The following is a 17334-nucleotide window of genomic DNA, read 5'->3' as shown; positions in this document are numbered from 1 at the left end:
TCATTGCGCGCAGGCGCAGCGCGCGGCAGGGTCTCTGTGGTGTCTCCGCCGCCGCCGTTGCTGCCGCCGATGGCGGAGCCGCCTCGGCGGGTGCGGGCGGTTCTCTTGGCCGGGCTGGCCGCCGCTTACCTCGCCGCCTTCGCCTCGCTCTACGTGCAGATCCCCGGTACGGCGGGGCGCGGGGTCCCGGGGTCTCTCATTTGGGGGGGGGGGGTGCGGGCCTCTCCCTTCCCGCAGTGCTGTCCCGGGGGTCCCGGCGGGCTCCGGCCCACACCGCGCTGAGGTACCGTAGCGCAGTGCTGCGGCGGCCGCGGCTGCTCCGGCCTCCTACGTGGCTCACCCTGGTCTGGCCGCCGTCTGGGCTCATCCCAGGGCTGTTCCGTGCCCAGTCCGAGGGGAAATGGGTTTTCCAAGAGGGAATAACGGCTCCGTGTCTGGTGGACACCAGCGGCGTCCTTCAGGGATCTGCGCTGCGGGCAGCGGTCTTTAATGTTTGGTATTAAAGCTGCTGAGAGTGCGGCTGAGTGTGCTGCGAGTAGGTGTGCTGGTGGCACCGAGCTGTGGTGGGGCGGAGGTGATGGAGGGAGGCGATGGAATACTGGGAGGATGCTGAGGATGGGATGCTGGGGGGGGGGAGACCCTCATCAGGGACTGCAGCTATAGGACAAGGGGTGATGGGTTCAAACTGAAACAGGGGAAGTTCAGGTTGGAGATAAGGAAGAAGCTCTTCTGGCAGTGCTCAAGGCCAGGTCGGACAAGGCTTGGAGCAAGCTGCTCTAGTGGAAGGTGTCCCTGTCTGTGACAGGGAGTTGAGACTGGATGAGCTTTAAGGTCACTTCCAACACAAACCATTCCATGATCCTATGAAACTGGGAAGCCAGTGTTGAATGGGGATGAGCTGGAGCCCCTTCTCCAGGTACTGACAGGGTGGGCTCACAGTGTGCTGCCCCACCTTTACCAGCCTAAAAGTACCTTTATCCCACTTCCCACCATCCCTTTTCTAGGTCTCTATGGAAGAGATGGAATCCTGCCTGCTCGCAGAGTGCTGCGCCTCAGTGGGAAGGGTCTATGGGAGCAGTTCCGGGATTTTCCCACCCTCCTGTGGCTCGGACCCAGCCTGGGTTTGGATACAGAGCTGGGAATGGAGCTGCTCTGCCTCCTTGGCGTGCTCTGCTCCTTCGGTGCCTTGCTGCTGGAGCCCCTGAGGGACAGCCTGGTCTTTGCGTTGCTCTGGGTGTTTTATTTCTCACTCTACCAGGTATGAGATCCAATGGGAAGGGGTTTTTGGAGCCCTGGAGGGGTTGGAGTGGGATCTAGGAGTGCAGGGAGGTGACGTTGTTCCATTAATACCATCTAATGAGCTCCTGGCACTCTCAGCTTCCCCCTTGGAGATGTGGGGAAGGTGCTGATACCTCCTTGGCTCATGTTGGTGGGTACAGCCCCATCCTTGTGCCAATTCTTGGTGCTTTCTTAGGATAAACCCCCCTGGACTTGCCTGCAGAGCTGATTCCCTGCCTTATCAAGCCTTGCCAGGGCCCTTATCCCAAGCTCCAGGCCCTTTCCCCGTATCCCACAAGATCTGTGTCCCCCAGCCATGAATCCACCCTCTTGAGCCGCATCCTGCTGGTGAGTCAGATCCCGCTGTGCAGGCAGCAGTAGGAGGGATTGAGGGATCCTCTTTCCTCTGAAACCAGGGAATGAAGGAGGAAATCCCACCTCTGTTTAGAGATCTCCCCCAGCCCTCACTGCTCCCTCCTGCTGGAGTTTGGGTTGTGTCTGGCACTGCAGGGAATGCTGTTGGGAAGCTGGAAAGATGAAGGGCTGGCTATAGGAAGGGGGTCCCCTGCAGTGCTGTCACCCCACAGTCTCCCCAGCACCCAGCTGCACCCCACAGGGAGCTGTTGCATGGCACAGGCAGTGCTGTTGAGCCGTGTCCGTATGTCCCAGGAGAGCCATGGCAGGAGCCGGGACTCGGAGCAACTCAGTGCCCTGGCAAGGGGAGGGAGCAGCACCTCTTGGGTGGGAGGGAGCTCTGGTGGACCACCACCCATGGGGGCTCTGTCCCTGTGTGGCTCCTGTGCCGTGTGTGGCTCTGCCTTCTCCGGCCCATGCGCGGCCAGAGTTCCTTCTCCTCGCTCCCTTTTAAGGGTATGCTGGAGAGAAAGTCCCTGTGCCTGCTCCTTGGGGCAGGCTCCAGCCGTGAGCCTGGGTTGGTGTGAGAGCTGCTCCCGTCTGCTGCCCTCCTCCTCCTGCTGCTGCTACTCATGGCTTGAACCTGCCCGAGGGGAGACTGAGATGAGCTCTTAGGCAGAAGCTCTTCCCTGTGAGGGTGCTGAGGCGCTGGCACAGGGTGCCCAGAGAAGCTGTGGCTGCCCCATCCCTGGCAGTGCTCAAGGCCAGGTTGGACACAGGGGCTTGGAGCACCCTGCTCTAGTGGAAGGTGTCCCTGCCTGTGGCAGGGGTTGGAACTGGGTGAGCTTTATGGTCCCTTCCATCCCAAACTATTCCATGGTTCTGTGAGTGACACTGTTGTGCTGGAGCTAAATAGGGCTGGGCTGTGTTCCTGCACACACCATGGAGTCTTCTCTCCCAGTAGCACTGGGGTACATGCAGGGGAATGTGGCCACCCCAGGGCCATGGGGGATGGACTAGGGCCCAATCCTGCCCCCATTCCCTGCTCACCAGCCTCCCTCTCTCCTGCAGGTGGGACAGGTCTTCCTCTACTTCCAATGGTAAGTCACTCCCACCAATTCCCGCCCTGCAGAGGGTCCACCCTGCCTGGGTGGCAAGGGGGGCCACAGTGCTGATGCTCCCACAGGGACAGTCTGCTGCTGGAAGCGGGGTTCCTGGCCGTGCTGGTGGCTCCCCTGCGCATCCTCTCGTGGGGGCCCCCAGCCTGGCGCCCCCACGACAGCGTCACCTTCTGGCTCGTGCGCTGGCTGCTCTTCCGCCTCATGTTCGCCTCGGGGGTGGTGAAGCTCACCAGCCGCTGCCCCACATGGTGGGGGCTCACAGGTGAGGGGGGGCTGTGGCTGTGGGGCTCCGCACCAGTCAGGGGCACTGCCCTGAGCCTCAGGCTCAGCTCCCCATGCCCATAGACAGCTGCTGTGGGCTCCTCTCCTGTGTTGGCACAGCTTTGTGCTGGCTCTGCCCACTCCATGCTGCATCCCTGTGACCCCCATGTCCCCCCCCAACCCCTGCTGTCCCCCCAGCTCTCACCTACCACTACGAGACCCAGTGCATCCCCACGCCAGCTGCATGGTTCACGCACCAGCTCCCGGTGTGGTTCCAGAAGTTCAGTGTGGTGGCCACCTATGTCATCGAGATCGCTGTCCCTGTCCTCTTCTTCGCTCCCATCCGCCGGCTCCGGCTCTTCGCCTTCTACAGCCAGGTGGGGTGGGGGCAGAAACAGGTCCAGTCCTGCTCCTTGTAACCCCAAGTGCCGTGGTGCTCCCCAGGATGGGGAGCCCAGCTCAGGCCATGGGCAGAACAGGGTCCCTGTGGGAGCTGGGGTGGCCATGGTGGTGACGGGGTTCCTGATGCCCTCTGCCCCCTACCACTGCGACACCCCAACCCTTCGCTCCTCCCCAGGTCCTGCTGCAGGCCCTCATTATCCTCACGGGCAACTACAACTTCTTCAACATGCTCACCATCGTCCTGGCCTCCTCCCTGCTGGATGAGGAGCATGTGGGGCGCTCAACAGGGCGCAGCAAGAGGAGAAACACAGGCTGTGAGTCTGGGGTGCCCAGCCTGGGGGGTGGGCTCTCGTCTCTGCCCCGTCCCGGTGTGACCGCGAGGGGTGGTGGGTTGGCTGCTGCTGCAGGGATGTGTTTGGCCTCTGTCTGCTGTGGCACTGAGCTACTGTGTCATGCCACAGCCTGGCCCCCCAGCCTCGGGTCCTTCCTGTCCACGCTGCTGGAGCTGAGCACCTACAGCCTCCTGCTCTACTGGAGCATTCAGTACTTCGGCCTGGAGATCAACTGGGAGAAGAGGCTGCTGGAGTCCAAAGTGGGTATGTCGCGGCAGGGGCTGCGGGTCCCGGTGTCCCCGGGCTGGAAGAGGCTCTTCCCTGACCCTCCATGGGTTTTCCTTTGCTCCAGCCTTCACCTACCACGAGTTCACGACGTGGCTGCGGGCGGTGACGCTGCCGCTGGTGGGACTGGCCTTCCTCTCACTGTCCTGGGAGATCCTGGCTGCCCTGTACCGGTGAGTGACGGGGGGGGACACTTGGGGCTGCTCTGGGGTCCCTGGGGGTGGGATTGCTGCAGGGAGGGACACTTGGGTCTGATGGGGCTGGGTGGGAAGGTTGGACCCTGGGGCTGTGTGAAGTGGGAGCCTTGCCATGGGTACTGGGAGCATTAGAGGGGGACTAAGCCCAAGCACAACTACAGGCTGGGGGAGACTGGATGGAGCAGCCTGAGGAGAAAGACCTGAGCTTCAGGGACTCTTCCAACCCAAATGGGTCTGATGTACCTCTCCCCTTCTGTAGCTGTGCCTGTGTCCGTGGCTGCTTCTGGAAGCTCTGGGCCATGCTTCAATGGGTCATCTTCGCCACCGCAGCCGTGGGGGTATTTGCCATCAGCCTGGTGAGTGCAGGGATGGGGTTTGGGGAGCAGGACGTGGTCTGGGCCCCCTATGCCATGATGCTGGAGCCTTTCTCTGCCCTCCCCAGGTGCCCTTCACCTACATAGAGCTTGAGTCGAACGGGAAGCTGTGGCCCGGCATCCACCAGGCGTTTGGCGCAGTGCAGCGTCTCCAGCTCGTGAACTCCTACGGGCTGTTCCGCAGAATGACCGGCGTGGGGGGACGGCCCGAAGTGGTGTTGGAAGGCAGCTACGATGGGCAGAACTGGACGGTGAGCACTGGTCCCCAGTCACAGGGCCCTTGGGTGGGAAAGGATCTTCAGGATCATCCAGTCCAGGCACTCCCCAGCACTGCCAAGGCCACCACTGCCCCATGGCACTGAGGCCTCGTCCCCACGGTGTGTGAACACTTGCAGGGCTGGTGCCTGCAGCCCTGCCCTGGGCAGCCTGTTCCAATGCCTGAGCACCCTCTGGGGCAGGAATTGTTCCTCAGCTCCGTCTAAACCTGCCCTGGTGCAGCTTGAGGCCGGTTCCTCTTGTCCCATCCCTTGTTCCTTGGGAGCAGAACCCAGCCCCTCCTGGCTCCAGCCTCCTGTCAGGCACTTGTAGGGAGCCATCAGGTCCCCCCTGAGCCTTCTCTTCTCCATCTGAACCCCCCAGGTCCCTCAGCCGTTCCCCATCACACTTGGGCTCCAGGCCCTGCACCAGCTCCATTGCTCCTCTCTGGCCCCGCTCCAGCCCCTCAATGTCTCCTTGTAGAGAAGGCGCCAGAGCTGAGCACAGGATTCGAGGTGCAGCCTCACCAGTGCCCAGTGCAGGGGCACAATCCCTGCCCTGGCCCTGCTGCCACGCTTGGTGCTGGCACAAACAACTGTGCTGTTCCTGCTTGGCCACCTGGGCCCGCTGTTGGCTCATTCAGCCACTGTCAACCACCCCCCGGCCCAGGTCCTTTTTCCTGGGCAGCTTTCCAGGCACTCCTCACGCCTGGAGCGCTGTTGTGGTTGTTGTGAACTGAATGCTCGGAGCTTTGGTGAATCAAGTCTCACAGCTGTGTTTAGTGCCACAGGCAAGTGTGGGGTGGCTGAGGAATCAACTCGACTGGATCCAAACATTTATGTCGCACTGGCTTGTCCCCTGGAGGGGGGGCTTTGTCCCTCTGGAAGCACATGGTAACCCCAGAAGTGACTCTGAGTGCGCTTAGCCTTATGCCAGCAGAGCTGAGGGAGCTCCAGGGCCACCTCCTTACCCCCGCTGACACCCCCTAATCCCTCTGCCCCCCAGGAGATCGAGTTCATGTACAAGCCAGGGAACGTGAGCAGGCCTCCCCCCGTGGTGGCCCCACACCAGCCCCGGCTCGACTGGCAGATGTGGTTTGCGGCCCTGGGCCACCACAGCAGCAGCCCCTGGTTCAGCAGCTTCGTGCACCGCCTGCTGCAGGGCCAGGAGGACGGTGAGTGGGGCTGTGGCAGTGCTCTGTGCTCCAGGGACACAGGCTCCAGCCCAGCAGCACCTCGGGGTGCCCCTGCGCCTATGGGTACAGGCTCCCGGCTGCAGCTGACACCACGTCTCCTGCAGTGATCCGCCTGGTGCAGGTCGATGAGTCCCAGTATCCCTTCAGCGCCCGCCCCCCTGTCTACATCCGTGCCCAGCTCTACAAGTACTGGTTCACCAGCAGCGCCGAGGGCAGGTGAGTGGCACCGGACCCCTCCGCACCCATCTGCTCCCTGGATCTGATGTGACTCCACATCTGCTTGCAGATGGTACGGTTGTGTGAGTGCCCAGGGGGTGGTGCAGGCTGGAGTTGGGATCTACCTGGGATCATTAACTTGCCCTGCAGCTCCTCAGCAGCCTGGGCTCTGCCTGGGGGTGTCAAGAGCCACCCATGGCTGTGGGGGGGGGGCCAGGCATGGTGCTGAGCTCTCCCACCCCACAGCCACTCGTGGTGGCGTCGGCAGCGGGTGCAGGAGTTCTTCCCCACTGTGTCCCTGGGTGATCCCATGCTGGAGAACCTGCTCAACCAGCACGGGCTGAAGGTAGGACCCCACCCCACAGTCACCCCATGGTCACCCCACAGTCACCCGGTGCCCCCCTGACTCCCTCCTCACCCCCAGCAGGACAAGACCCCAGCAAGGCGCCCATTGGCCACGGTGCTGCCACGGGTGCTCCAGTCGCTGCGCCAGCTCTGCCGCCCTGTGCCCAGCCCCGCCATCCTCTGGTCCCTCTACCTGGTGGTGGCCACTGCCTGCCTCCTGCGAGCCCTGCGCCGCCAGTGCCGGGGGGGGGCACCCCCCGCCTGCCACAAAGGGCCCCGGCGCGGGGACCCTGCGGACAGGGGGGGCACGGAGAAGAACGGGCACATGCGGAGGAGGGAGCCCCAGGAGAGGGGTGAGAGCCGGGCCTGCAGTGGCCCCGAGGCCTGCGGGGGTGGCCGCCATGGCACCAAGAGGAAGAAGTAGCACCCAGAGCCGCTGGCCTGGGTCTCGTCTTCCACCAGTGGACTGAAGGCACGCCAGGGTGCTGCACTGATGCCAGCAACACCGGGTGGCTCCATTGCTTCTGACCCCTGTGCTACGGCTTCAGGGTGATGCTGGCACTGGTGGGGTGGGTATTGGCACTGGTGGGGCAATGCCAGGCACTGGTGGGGTCATGCTCAGCGCTGGTGGGAGCAGCTTTGGGCAGCATCAGCCTTTCCAGTTACCCTTCCCAGCCCTTAGGCACCAGCAGACCAGTTTGGGTGCTCCCTAGCCCAGTTGAGGTGCTGCCCCCCCTCACTGGCCTGCTCCATGCTCCCCCGGTGAGCTCAGCAGGTTCCTATGTTTTCTAAATAAAGCCTTTGACATTCCAGCCCCATGGCTCTTGCTGGGATTCCTGCCTGGGGAGGAGTCCCCCGTGTGCCCCCATGGGGGTCCTGCCTGGGGAGGGGTTGCTCAGTGTCTCCCCTATAGTGCAGGTGCTACTGGGAGTGTGCGACAAGCAGGTTTATTGTCTGGCCCCAGTGCCCCCCACGGTGAAGGGGCTGTGCCATGGCGCTGGGGTGTGCTGAGTCTCAGGGTGGTGCAGTGGGGGTCACAGTGGTAGTTCTGGTGTACTACATTGGGGGTCCCACTGCAGTACGGTGAGGTCTCGATGCAGTATGGTGGGGGTGCCAGTGCATTGTGTCTTGTGGCAGGGGTCCCGGTGCCTCGCCCTGGGGGTCTCGGTGGGGTATGGTGGTGGGGATCCTGACGCAGTGTGGTACTGGGGGTCCTGGTGCAAAGCAGGCTCCCGTTTTGGTGCAGTGACAGTCCTGGTGCGGTGGGGGTCCTGGTGTGGTCCCAGGGTCCCAGCGCTGTCCCCCGGTTGGGGGGGTCCCAGTGTGCCCCCCCCTCACCAGCACAGCTCCCCAGGGCAGTACTTGTCGATGAGCGACTGGTAGTAGCTGCGGAGCTGCTGCACGTCGGGCAGCTCCTCTTGCTTCGTGTACAGGTCGAACTTGCTGTGGAGTAGTCAGTGTGGTCAGTACTTGGGGGGGGGGGTCACCTGGGGCTGAGCCCCCTCCCAAAGCCCCTTCCGTCCCCTCAGTCACGCACTTGAGCTCGCGCACCCAGGGCAGCATGCGAAGGTCCTCCTCGCTGCAGAGGTGCAGGTAGTCCCCGTGTGCGTGCCAGGGGTAGAAGGAGTGGAACCGCACCATGTAGAAGGCCTGAGGGCATGGGGATGGGCACGGAGGGGGAGTGTCAGCTCCGGGGGGGGGGGGGGGCATGTGTCCCCCCCATTACTTCCCCCCCTGTGCCCTGCAGCCGCATCCCTCACCTCCTTGGGCAGGGCGAAGTTGTTGAACTTCATGACCCGGTACATGTACTCTGGGGAGCATTGGGGTGCAGTGATGGGGCAGAGCACCCCAAGAGCTGCACCCCCCAGCAAAGGTGCTTCAGGCCTGAATCTCTGGGAAAGAAAGGGGGTCCGGGTGCCCTGTCTGTGGGTGAGGGACCCCCCTATTTCCCCCCTCATCCCTTACCATCGTGTCCCCAGGACATTAGGACATTCTCCAGGCCGCAGCGGGGCTGGTACATGCCATACTCGGTGCTGGGGATGGAGCCAGGTTGTGGGGGTCAGGGTTAGTGCCTGCACCCCCCACCCCGGAGGTGATGTGGGGTGCAATGAGGGGTGTAACATGGGGCGCAGCCCCCAGCATCCACCTCACCTGTACCGGGGGTCCTTGGTGTCGGGGTTGTCGTGGAAGGTGGAGTCTCCGAACACCACCGACTTCTGCACTTTGCAGCCCACGGGGAAGGTGTCCCCCACCACGGCCCACTGCAGGGGTGCATAGGGGGCTCTGACCACCCAGACCCCCCTGGATCCCCTCCTGCCTCCCAGTCCCCCCCCCACTCACCTGGGGCTCCCCAAACAGCGCCAGAACCTTGCCCAGGTCATGCAGCAGCCCCACGAGGTGGAACCAGTCTAGGGGTGAGCGGAGCTGTCACCCCCAATGGATGTGACCCCAGGGGGGTGGGGGGGGTTAGGGGTGCGGGACCCCCCCTGCTTTACCTTTGTCGGGGTGGGCCCTGCGGATGCCCTCGGCTGTCTGGTAGGCATGGAAGGAGTTGGGGAAGTCCACGTCCGGGTCGGACTCATCCACCAGCTCATCCAGCAGCGCCAGGGCCTCCATCACAGTCATGCGGCGCTGCGAGCACGGCCCGTACTGCGCACACTGTGTGTGTGGGGGGGGATGCAATGGGGTTTTGGGGGACAGTGACCCCCACAACCTGCACCGGGATTCCCAACACCCCCGACCCCCATTGCAGTGCGCAGGGAGTGGGTGCCCCAGTGCATGGTTTGGACTTGGGGTGCTGGGGGGTGGGGGGGTGTTTGCAGGGGGGGTCGCACCTTCTTGCGCACGAAGTCCACGGTCTGGTGTGTGTGCATGAGCCGGTACGTGTTGTACACCCGCTCCAGCAGCTTCCCCTCCTGTGTGCAATGGGGGGGGGGGTCTAGGGTGTGGGGACACCCCCCAACACAGCAGAGCACCCCTGGACTCCCACAGCAGTGGATGAGACCCCCCCACCTGGCTTGGATATGGGGGTTGTAGCTGGATCCCCCCTGCACCCTGCTTGTGCAGGGACACCCCATAATAACCGACCTGGTGCAGGAGAACCCCCCCAGTGATGGGGACCCCCCTGCCCCGCCTCCCCCGGTGCAGCCCCCCCCTCACCGTGTAGTTGCGGTACTGGTGCTGGGGCTCGGCCGTGCCGGGGGGCAGCTCCTCGGGGCAGTTGGGTTCCTGGGGAGAGGAAAGGGCTGCTCAGGGTGGGGGGGGGCCCTTCCTGTGCTGCCGGTGAGATGGGGGGAGCAGGGGGGACCCAAGGGTGCTGCAGGGACTGCATGGTGCTGTGCAGCCCTGCCCCGTGTGTCGCAGCATTGCAAGGCCCTTGGGTGCAGCTGAACCCCAGGGTGCTGCCCAGCACCCCACACATCCTGCACCCCCCAGGGGTGGGGGGCAGGCCCCCAGCACTGTGGGACCCCCATTCCCCCCCTGGCCGGTCACTTGGCTGCAACCCACTTGGGGGTTGTCACCCCACAGCAGGGAGGATACAGCCGTGGGTCCCGGGGGCTCCTCCTCCCCTCAGAAGGGACCAGCCCTGGGGTGGGGGTCCCTGGGGCTGCTGCCTGTGGCACGGCTCCCATGGGGGTGACACTTGTGGGGCTGAGCCCCCTTAGAGGGGGATGGGGGGGTCTGCCGCGGTGTGTGGGGCAGTGTAGGGGGGTCCTGTCCTGGGGGGGGGGGGGGGGGGGCAGTGCAGGGAGGGGGCTCTGTCCCCCGTATGTGGGCAGTGCGGGGGGGTCCTGCCCCCCATGTGTGGGGCAGTGCGGGGGGAGCTCTGGCCACAGTGTGTGGAGCAGTGCAGTGGGGGTCCTGTCCCCCATGTGTGGGGCAATGCGGGGGGGGGGCTCTGACCACGGTGTGTGGGGCAGTGCAGGGGGGGTTCTGCCCCCCATGTGTGGGGCGATGTGGGTCCGTACTCACCACCCGTTGGCTGCTCATGGCGGCGGGGCTGTGGGTGCTCGGCTCCGGCCCTGCCCGCCCCCCCCCGGCTTTATCCCCGCGGGACAATGGGTCACCGGTTAACCCGTGTTAATGGTTCAACTGGGGCAGGGGCTGGGCCAGGGCTGGGCGGCCCCGAGCGGGGACCCCAAGCCCCAACCCCAAACCCTGATCCCCAGCAGGGACCCCCAAGTTGGGAACCCCCAGCGATGGGTGGCCCTGGGGCTGCCTATGGGGAGCAAATGGGCTGCGGTGTGACCCTGATGGGGACTTCGGGGGAGGACTCGGCCTGCGCCCTGGGGCTCAGTGAGGGGCTGGGGGCTGCAGGGAGGGGGCAGCAGGCAGGGGGGGCTGGGGGGGCTGCACGGAGCAGGTTGGGGGCAGGGCCCAGCAGGCAGCTGCCAATGGGGCTGGGGATGTCATGGGGGGCACGGCCCCTCTGGGGACACACGGACATGCCAGGCCATGGGCATGCGGCTGGTGCACGGTGTGACACACGCCACATACATGGGGTGAGACGCGCCATGTGCATGGGGTGACATAGACCGTGTCCATGGGGTGACGCACGCCATGTGCATGGGGTGACACGCTGTGTTCATGGGGTGACGCACGCCATGTGCATGGGGTGACACGCTGTGTTCATGGGGTGACGCACGCCATGTGCATGGGGTGACACGCTGTGTTCATGGAGTGACGCACGCCATGTGCATGGGGTGACACGCTGTGCTCATGGGGTGACACACGGCACGTGCATGGGGTGACATAGACCGTGTCCATGGGGTGACGCACGCCATGTGCATAGGGTGACACGCTGTGTTCATGGGGTGACACGCTGTGTGCATGGGGTGACGCACGCCATGTGCATGGGATGACATGCCGTGTTCATGGGGTGACACGCTGTGTGCATGGGGTGACACACGCCATGTGCATGGGGTGACACGCTGTGTTCATGGGGTGACACGCTGTGTGCATGGGGTGACGCACACTGTTGGCTGTCCCACTGCCTGTGGACAGTCGCGTCCCCCACCCGTCTCCATGCCCCATTCCCATGGGATTCCCAAGCCAGGACCCCTCCTCACACCCTTTATTCTGCACAACGTCAGAGGCACCCATGGGTGGGTGGCTGAGGGCTGGGGGGGGGGGGATGTTCAGTGGGAGTGGGGTGCTCATGGGGCTGTGGGTGCTCATGGGGTGTCACAGCATGGGGTGGCAGGGCCACCGGGGTCCCCTCGTGTCCAGGGGCCTCCACTGAGCCCATGGGGGCACAACGTGTCAGCAGTGGGACAGGGACCATCCTCCCTGTCCACACCATGGCACCAGGGGACAGGGATGGGGATGGCGATGGGCTGACACCCCCAGCACCCCCCAGCACCTGGTCCCAGTCTCACCACGTGGGGCGCAGGGTGCTGGGGAAGGGGACAGCACCTTTCCAAGGGCAGGACCAGGTGCTGCTCTGCATGGCACCCAGCAGGGGGAAGGGACCTCGGGGTGCTGAGCCCCGTCTGGCACCAGCCCCTTGGTTGGGAGAATGAGGTCCCGGTGCAGGACCCATGGGCTGTACTCGGGTCTGGGTGAGGATGAAGGGGGTGCCATGGGGTGCTGTGGAGTGCCATCAGGGTGCCATAGGGATTCCATGGGGTGCCATAGGAGTGCCATGGGGTGCAGCGGCAGGCTCCCCTACCCCCCCACCCCCCCCCCCACCCCATGGCAGGGTGCTGAGGTGCTGAGTCAGCAGCTGCTGCTCTTGCACAAGGCTGCTGTGGTCAGCAGGATCCTTGGTGCCCCTTGGACCCGATGTCACCAGCCCTGGATGGGCTACCACAGGCCACTGCTACCACTATGGGCTACCACGGGCCACTGCCGTCACCATGGGCCACCATGGACCGCTGCTGCCACCATGGGCCACCAACTCCATGTTCTCTGCGCTCCATGGGGTTGCTGTTGGCGATGGGGTGGGAGCCCCCCATGGGGATGCTCCGTGGCCCCCCATGGGTGTGCAGAGGCAGCTCAGCCACGCGTGACTCTGGAAGTGCTTTAGTGGGGATGCGGGGGGCAAGGGCCGGGGGTCCCCATCACCCGTAGCTGTGGGGGCTGTGGGGGTTCATGGGGGACGAGTCCTGGCGCCCCAACTGTCCCCGCAGCTGCCAGAGCCGGTGGCTCAGGTTCTGCACCTGGCACGTGCCCAGCACGCAGCCCACGCGCAGCAGCTGCGTGTGCCGCCGGCCACGCGTGTGCCTGTGCCCGTGCCGCGACGCGTGTGCCGGGGGAGGCCATGGCGCGGGCAGCCGGTGCCGGGCAGCACCGGAAGAGTGCAGCACCGCAGGGTCCACAAAGGGGGACAGCGGGGACGGGATCCGGTCCGGGGGCTCCCTGCAAGAGAGAGAGAGAGTGAGAGAGCATCAGTGCGGTGGGAGGGGGTGATGTGGGGTGGAAAGGGACCCGAGGACAGAGGTGGTCAATGGATGGAGATGAGCAGCTTGTGCCCAGGCAGCCAGGAAGCTGTCAGAGTCCTGCCCTATATCAGCACCAGTGCCGGCAGCAGCGCCAGTGATTGTGCCCCTGCACTGGGCACTGGTGAGGCTGCACCTCGAATCCTGTGCTCAGCTCTGGGCCCCTCACTGCAAGAGAGACATTGAGGGGCTGGAGCGGGGCCAGAGAAGGGCAACGGAGCTGGTGCAGGGCCTGGAGCCCAAGTGTGATGGGGAACGGCTGAGGGACCTGGGGGGTTCAGATGGAGAAGAGAAGGCTCAGGGGGACCTGATGGCTCCCTACAAGTGCCTGACAGGAGGATGGAGCCAGGAGGGGCTGGGCTCTGCTCCCAAGGAACAAGGGATGGGACAAGAGGAACCGGCCTCAAGCTGCACCAGGGCAGGTTTAGATGGAGCTGAGGAGCAGTTCCTGCCCCAGAGGGTGCTCAGGCATTGGAACAGGCTGCCCAGGGCAGGGCTGCAGGCACCGGCCCTGCAAGTGTTCACACAGCGTGGAGACGAGGCCTCAGTGCCATGGGGCAGTGGTGGCCTTGGCAGCGCTATGGAATGGTTGGACTGGGTGAGCTTGAAGGGCTTTTCCCTCCTGGCTGATCCCATGATCGGTTCCATGGGCCCGGACCCCTCCCTTGCCGTGGGCCAGGAGCAGGACAAGAGGACAAGGAGCAGCACCAGGGCAGAGGAGCTGCCACATGCACCAACACCCGTGTCCATGCTCCGGTGTCACCGGCTCCATGGCTCACATGGCACGAGCTGCTCCTCCCTCCACACACCCGCGCTGTAACCCATACACACACAGCACGCACACGTCCCAGCACACACGCACTGCATGACCCCTGTACACATGCAGGCACACACACACATCCCATGACCCCTGCACACACGCAGCACACGTGTGTCAGGGCCGGACGCCGCGTTCCATGGGGCCAGAGGCCACATTCCTTTGGCGCTGCGGCTCAGGAAGCTCCCGAGGCCATTCCCAGCTCCTGCTGCCCATTCCCGTTCTATTCCCATCCTGTTCCCATTCTGGAAGCTCCAGCAGCCTCCCCATGTCCTGGAGCCAAGCCCCATTGCCATCATCTCATGGGATCAGTGCCAGCATCTCATGGGATCAGTGCCAGCATCCCATGGGATCGCCGCTGGCTGTGGGGTTCCCCTCCTGCCCCAGCACACGGGATCTGCCCTGGCACATGGGTTTGCTCCTGCTCCCATTCCTGGGCCACATCCCAGGGCTTTATGGATGTCACCGGACGCACCGTGGGGCACCCACCAACCCCGGGACCCCACAGCTCCCACATGTGGCTCCTGCCCCATTCCCACTGCTGCTCGCGGCATTCCCATGGACTTGGCACCAGCACAGAGCTGGACTCACGGTCCCCACTGCTCGTACTTGCTGCTGGGGTCCCCACAACAGAGTCCCCATGTCCCCTAAACAGTGCCCCTGGGTCTCTCAGACTGCCATGTCCTCAGGACCCCAATGTCTCAGATACCCTTTGTCTTGGGGACCCCCATCACAGGGACCCCCATCCCCAGCACGTGGAGCTGCGGCCACACCATCCTGATCTCCCAGTCCATGCCCAGCATTTGGGGTGCCTGTGTCCCCCCCATCCATCCCCACTGTGGGATGGGTCCACCCTGCACCCCTGGGTGCTGTGGCACTGGAATGGGTCCCCTTCCACCAGCAGCACCCCCCCCCCCAACTCCCCCCCCCGCATCAGTTGGGCCGATCCCTGCGGATCTGGGCATGGAGCAGGCACATCCCAACCCCAGCCCGCTCCTCAAGCAGCAACACGCACCCGAGCGGCCGTGCACGCACACACGCACGCAGCCCCGGCACACGCGTGTACACGCATGTACCTCCTGCGGCTGGAGCCCAGCCCTCGCCTGGCACACGCCTTGCACACACACACACACGGTCCTCATCACCCCGCACACGTGTGTGCCCTGCATGCCCCGTGCACACACACTCTCAGGGACCCCCCTAGTCCATGCTCCCCCCCCCCCCATCACCCCCGTGTCCCCATAGGGACAGGCATGGGGCAGGTAGTGATGGCAGGTTGGGGTTCGGGGACCCCCCAGTGCCCACCTCTCTGGGGGTGATGGGCAGCGGGACACAGGCCGGGACACGCAGACAATGGGCACACTGGGCCGTGCCCAAGCCCCGTGGCTGGCAGGACAGGCGGACATGGGCTGGGCAGGAGCTGGGCTCTTGGGGATGGACAGGGAGGCACAGAGGCGCCCCAGACAGGGGGGCACAGAGCTGCCCCATGTAAAGGGCCCCTGCCCATACCTGCATAAGGGGGAGGGCAGGGAGGGTGAGCAGGGGGTACAGAGATGCCCCATAGAGGGGGCAGGCAGGAGGGTGGGCAGGGGGGTCACAGAGACACCCCATGTGGGAGGGGGTGGACAGGGGCTACAGAGATGCTCCACACAGGGGGCTCCTTGCTACACCTACATGGGGGGGCAGGCAGGGAAGCGGGCAGGGGGGGCTCAGAGCTGCCCCATGCTCATACCTGTGTATGGGGGTCAGGCAGGGGTATGAGCAGGGGGGTCACAGAGCTGCCCCATAGAGGGGATGGGCAGGGGGCACAGAGCCACTGCATGGAGAGGGCTCCTTGCTACACCTGTGCGGGGGGGGGCAAGCAGGGGATGGGCAGGGGGCACAGAGACACCGCGCACAGGGAAGTGCGGGCAGGGGAGGAGCGGGATGGGGGGTGCGGGCAGGGGGGTTTGGGCAGGGGGGTTTGGGGCCGAGGGTGCGGGATGGGGGGGTGCGGGTAGAGGGGTCCGGTCTCACCTGCGCCTGTGCGCCCGGCCGTGGGGCCGGGGCAGGCCGGCGGGCAGCTCCAGCACACACAGCACTAAGCTGATGCAACCCAGCGCCACCGGCACCGGGGCTCTCATGGCGGGGCCGGGCCGGCGGTGGCTCCGGGGCTGCAGAAAGAGGACGAGCGGTGAGCGGCTGGGCCCGGCTCCGGCGCCCCCCGTACCCTCCGGTGCCGCCCGGCGCCTCCCGCTGGCCCCTGCGGCCGCCGGTTGCTCCCCGGTGCCTCCTGGTGTCTCCCTGGTGCTTCCCAATGTTTCCCGGTACCCCCCCCCTCGTTGCCTCCCGGTGCCCTCCGGTCGCCTCCCGGTGCCGCCCGTCCCGTCCCTCCCCATGAGGTCCCGCAGCCCGTGGGGCGATGCGGGGTCCCGGGGGGTCCCGGGGGTACCTGTGCGGGTCCCGGGGCTGGGGACCGGGGGCTCTGGGGGCTCCGAGGGGGCTCGGGTGTGTGCGGGGGCTCCCGGGTGCCGGTGTCCGGGGCCGTCGCTGCGGCCGCCGCTCCCCGGCCCAGGTTAAATATCGCCGGGCTCGGCGCGGCCACGGGCGAGGAGGAGCCGCCGGGGCGGGAGGAGCCACGGGCGGGGGCAGCCCCAGCGACCCGCACCGGAACCCGGCACCGGCCCCGGCCCGGCACGAACGGAACGGGATGGGGCTGGGATAGGATAGAAAGGGACCGGGACGTGTCCTCGGCCGCTGGGATGGGACGGGACTGGGGGAGATGTCCTGGGAGGGACGAATAGGATGAGGATGGGAGGGGTCTGGGACATGTCCGGGGAGAGATGGGATATGGTCAGGACATATCCTGGGGAAAGGGGAACGGGATGGGACTGGGGGAGCTGTTCTGGGAGGGGGAAATGCGATGGGATTGGACTGGGACAGGCCCTGGGAGGTTGAATAGGATGGAACTGGGATGGGATGGGGGAGCTGTCCTGGGGGTCTGGGGCGGGATTGAACAGGACAGGGACATGTCCTGGGGGAGCTGGGATGTGTTTGGGACACGTCCTGGGGAGGACTGGGATGGGCAGGAGCATGTCCGGGGGCTTGAATGGGGTGGAGCTGGGATGGGATGGGGCTGGGGAGTGGTCGGGGAGGGGAAACGGATTGGGATGGGGCCGGAACATGTCCTGGGGGAGCTGCGATGGAGCAGGGATGGGAGGAGGGACCCATCCGGGTGATGCCCGCGCTGCAAGGACGGGACGAGGCCCCCCCAGCACCGCAGGGTGCCCGAGCCGGGGACCGCCCCCTCCGGGCTCCGCGCTCTCGGAATCGCCGGGATCTTCCGCTTGATCTGGGCTCTGGGGCAGGCCCTGACGGGGTGGGGGGGCACAGACCCCCTGTGTGGGACGCGGGGTCTGGCTCTTCCGACCTCTTCCCAGAGGGAATTTCTGCGGCATTCCCAGTGCTTCCGTTTGGTTGTTG

The 17334-nt window shown here is 65.3% G+C and overlaps 3 protein-coding genes across 5 annotated transcripts; 1 reads left to right on the top strand and 2 right to left on the bottom strand.

The window, feature by feature from the left end:
* Positions 1–7427, top strand: LMF2 (lipase maturation factor 2). 3 transcript variants are annotated; one of them, XM_065668246.1, is made up of 14 exons: positions 1–166; positions 1005–1258; positions 2704–2732; positions 2819–3015; positions 3213–3391; positions 3592–3730; positions 3878–4012; positions 4101–4206; positions 4490–4586; positions 4673–4855; positions 5865–6033; positions 6159–6270; positions 6517–6616; positions 6698–7427. In XM_065668246.1, exons 1-14 carry the CDS (start codon positions 70–72, stop codon positions 7037–7039), a joined length of 2139 nt encoding a protein of 712 aa, XP_065524318.1. In that variant the 5' UTR covers positions 1–69; the 3' UTR covers positions 7040–7427. The 3 variants fall into 3 exon arrangements, with proteins under 3 accessions (XP_065524318.1, XP_065524236.1, XP_065524406.1); XM_065668164.1 differs by having other exon boundaries at positions 6695–7427; XM_065668334.1 differs by lacking the exons at positions 6517–6616; positions 6698–7427 and adding an exon at positions 6421–6510.
* A 440-nt stretch (positions 7428–7867) lies between these two features.
* On the bottom strand, positions 7868–10694 carry MIOX (myo-inositol oxygenase). The gene is made up of 10 exons (XM_065668980.1): positions 10588–10694; positions 9775–9843; positions 9450–9530; positions 9111–9273; positions 8956–9023; positions 8767–8876; positions 8581–8648; positions 8376–8425; positions 8153–8265; positions 7868–8058 (listed from the first exon to the last, which is right to left on the bottom strand). Exons 1-10 carry the CDS (start codon positions 10603–10605, stop codon positions 7950–7952), a joined length of 849 nt encoding a protein of 282 aa, XP_065525052.1. The 5' UTR covers positions 10606–10694; the 3' UTR covers positions 7868–7949.
* A 1929-nt stretch (positions 10695–12623) lies between these two features.
* ADM2 (adrenomedullin 2) lies at positions 12624–16535 on the bottom strand. The gene is made up of 3 exons (XM_065669190.1): positions 16304–16535; positions 15889–16025; positions 12624–12975 (listed from the first exon to the last, which is right to left on the bottom strand). The coding sequence occupies exons 2-3, from the start codon at positions 15993–15995 to the stop codon at positions 12678–12680; spliced, it is 405 nt and encodes a 134-aa protein (XP_065525262.1). The 5' UTR covers positions 15996–16025; positions 16304–16535; the 3' UTR covers positions 12624–12677.
* Positions 16536–17334: the final 799 nt, after the last annotated feature.

This window comes from Lathamus discolor, chromosome 1 (assembly GCF_037157495.1).
Source record: "Lathamus discolor isolate bLatDis1 chromosome 1, bLatDis1.hap1, whole genome shotgun sequence".
Lineage (NCBI taxonomy): Eukaryota > Metazoa > Chordata > Aves > Psittaciformes > Psittacidae > Lathamus > Lathamus discolor.
Note: the sequence above shows the minus strand (reverse complement) of the source record. Positions and strands in the feature narration are given on the sequence as shown.

Coding starts and splice junctions, on each gene's coding strand:
- LMF2 (XM_065668164.1), top strand. CDS start 70: ATGGCGGAGCCGCCTCGGCGGGTGCGGGCGGTTCTCTTGGCCGGGCTG. Junction 4,856..5,864: donor ACGATGGGCAGAACTGGACG/GTGAGCACTGGT, acceptor TCTGCCCCCCAG/GAGATCGAGTTCATGTACAA. Junction 6,271..6,516: donor ACCAGCAGCGCCGAGGGCAG/GTGAGTGGCACC, acceptor CCCACCCCACAG/CCACTCGTGGTGGCGTCGGC.
- MIOX (XM_065668980.1), bottom strand. Junction 8,877..8,955: donor CGCTGTTTGGGGAGCCCCAG/GTGAGTGGGGGG, acceptor GCACCCCTGCAG/TGGGCCGTGGTGGGGGACAC. Junction 8,266..8,375: donor ACTTCGCCCTGCCCAAGGAG/GTGAGGGATGCG, acceptor CCATGCCCTCAG/GCCTTCTACATGGTGCGGTT.
- ADM2 (XM_065669190.1), bottom strand. CDS start 15,995: ATGAGAGCCCCGGTGCCGGTGGCGCTGGGTTGCATCAGCTTAGTGCTG. Junction 12,976..15,888: donor GGCCGGGCGCACAGGCGCAG/GTGAGACCGGAC, acceptor TCTCTCTTGCAG/GGAGCCCCCGGACCGGATCC.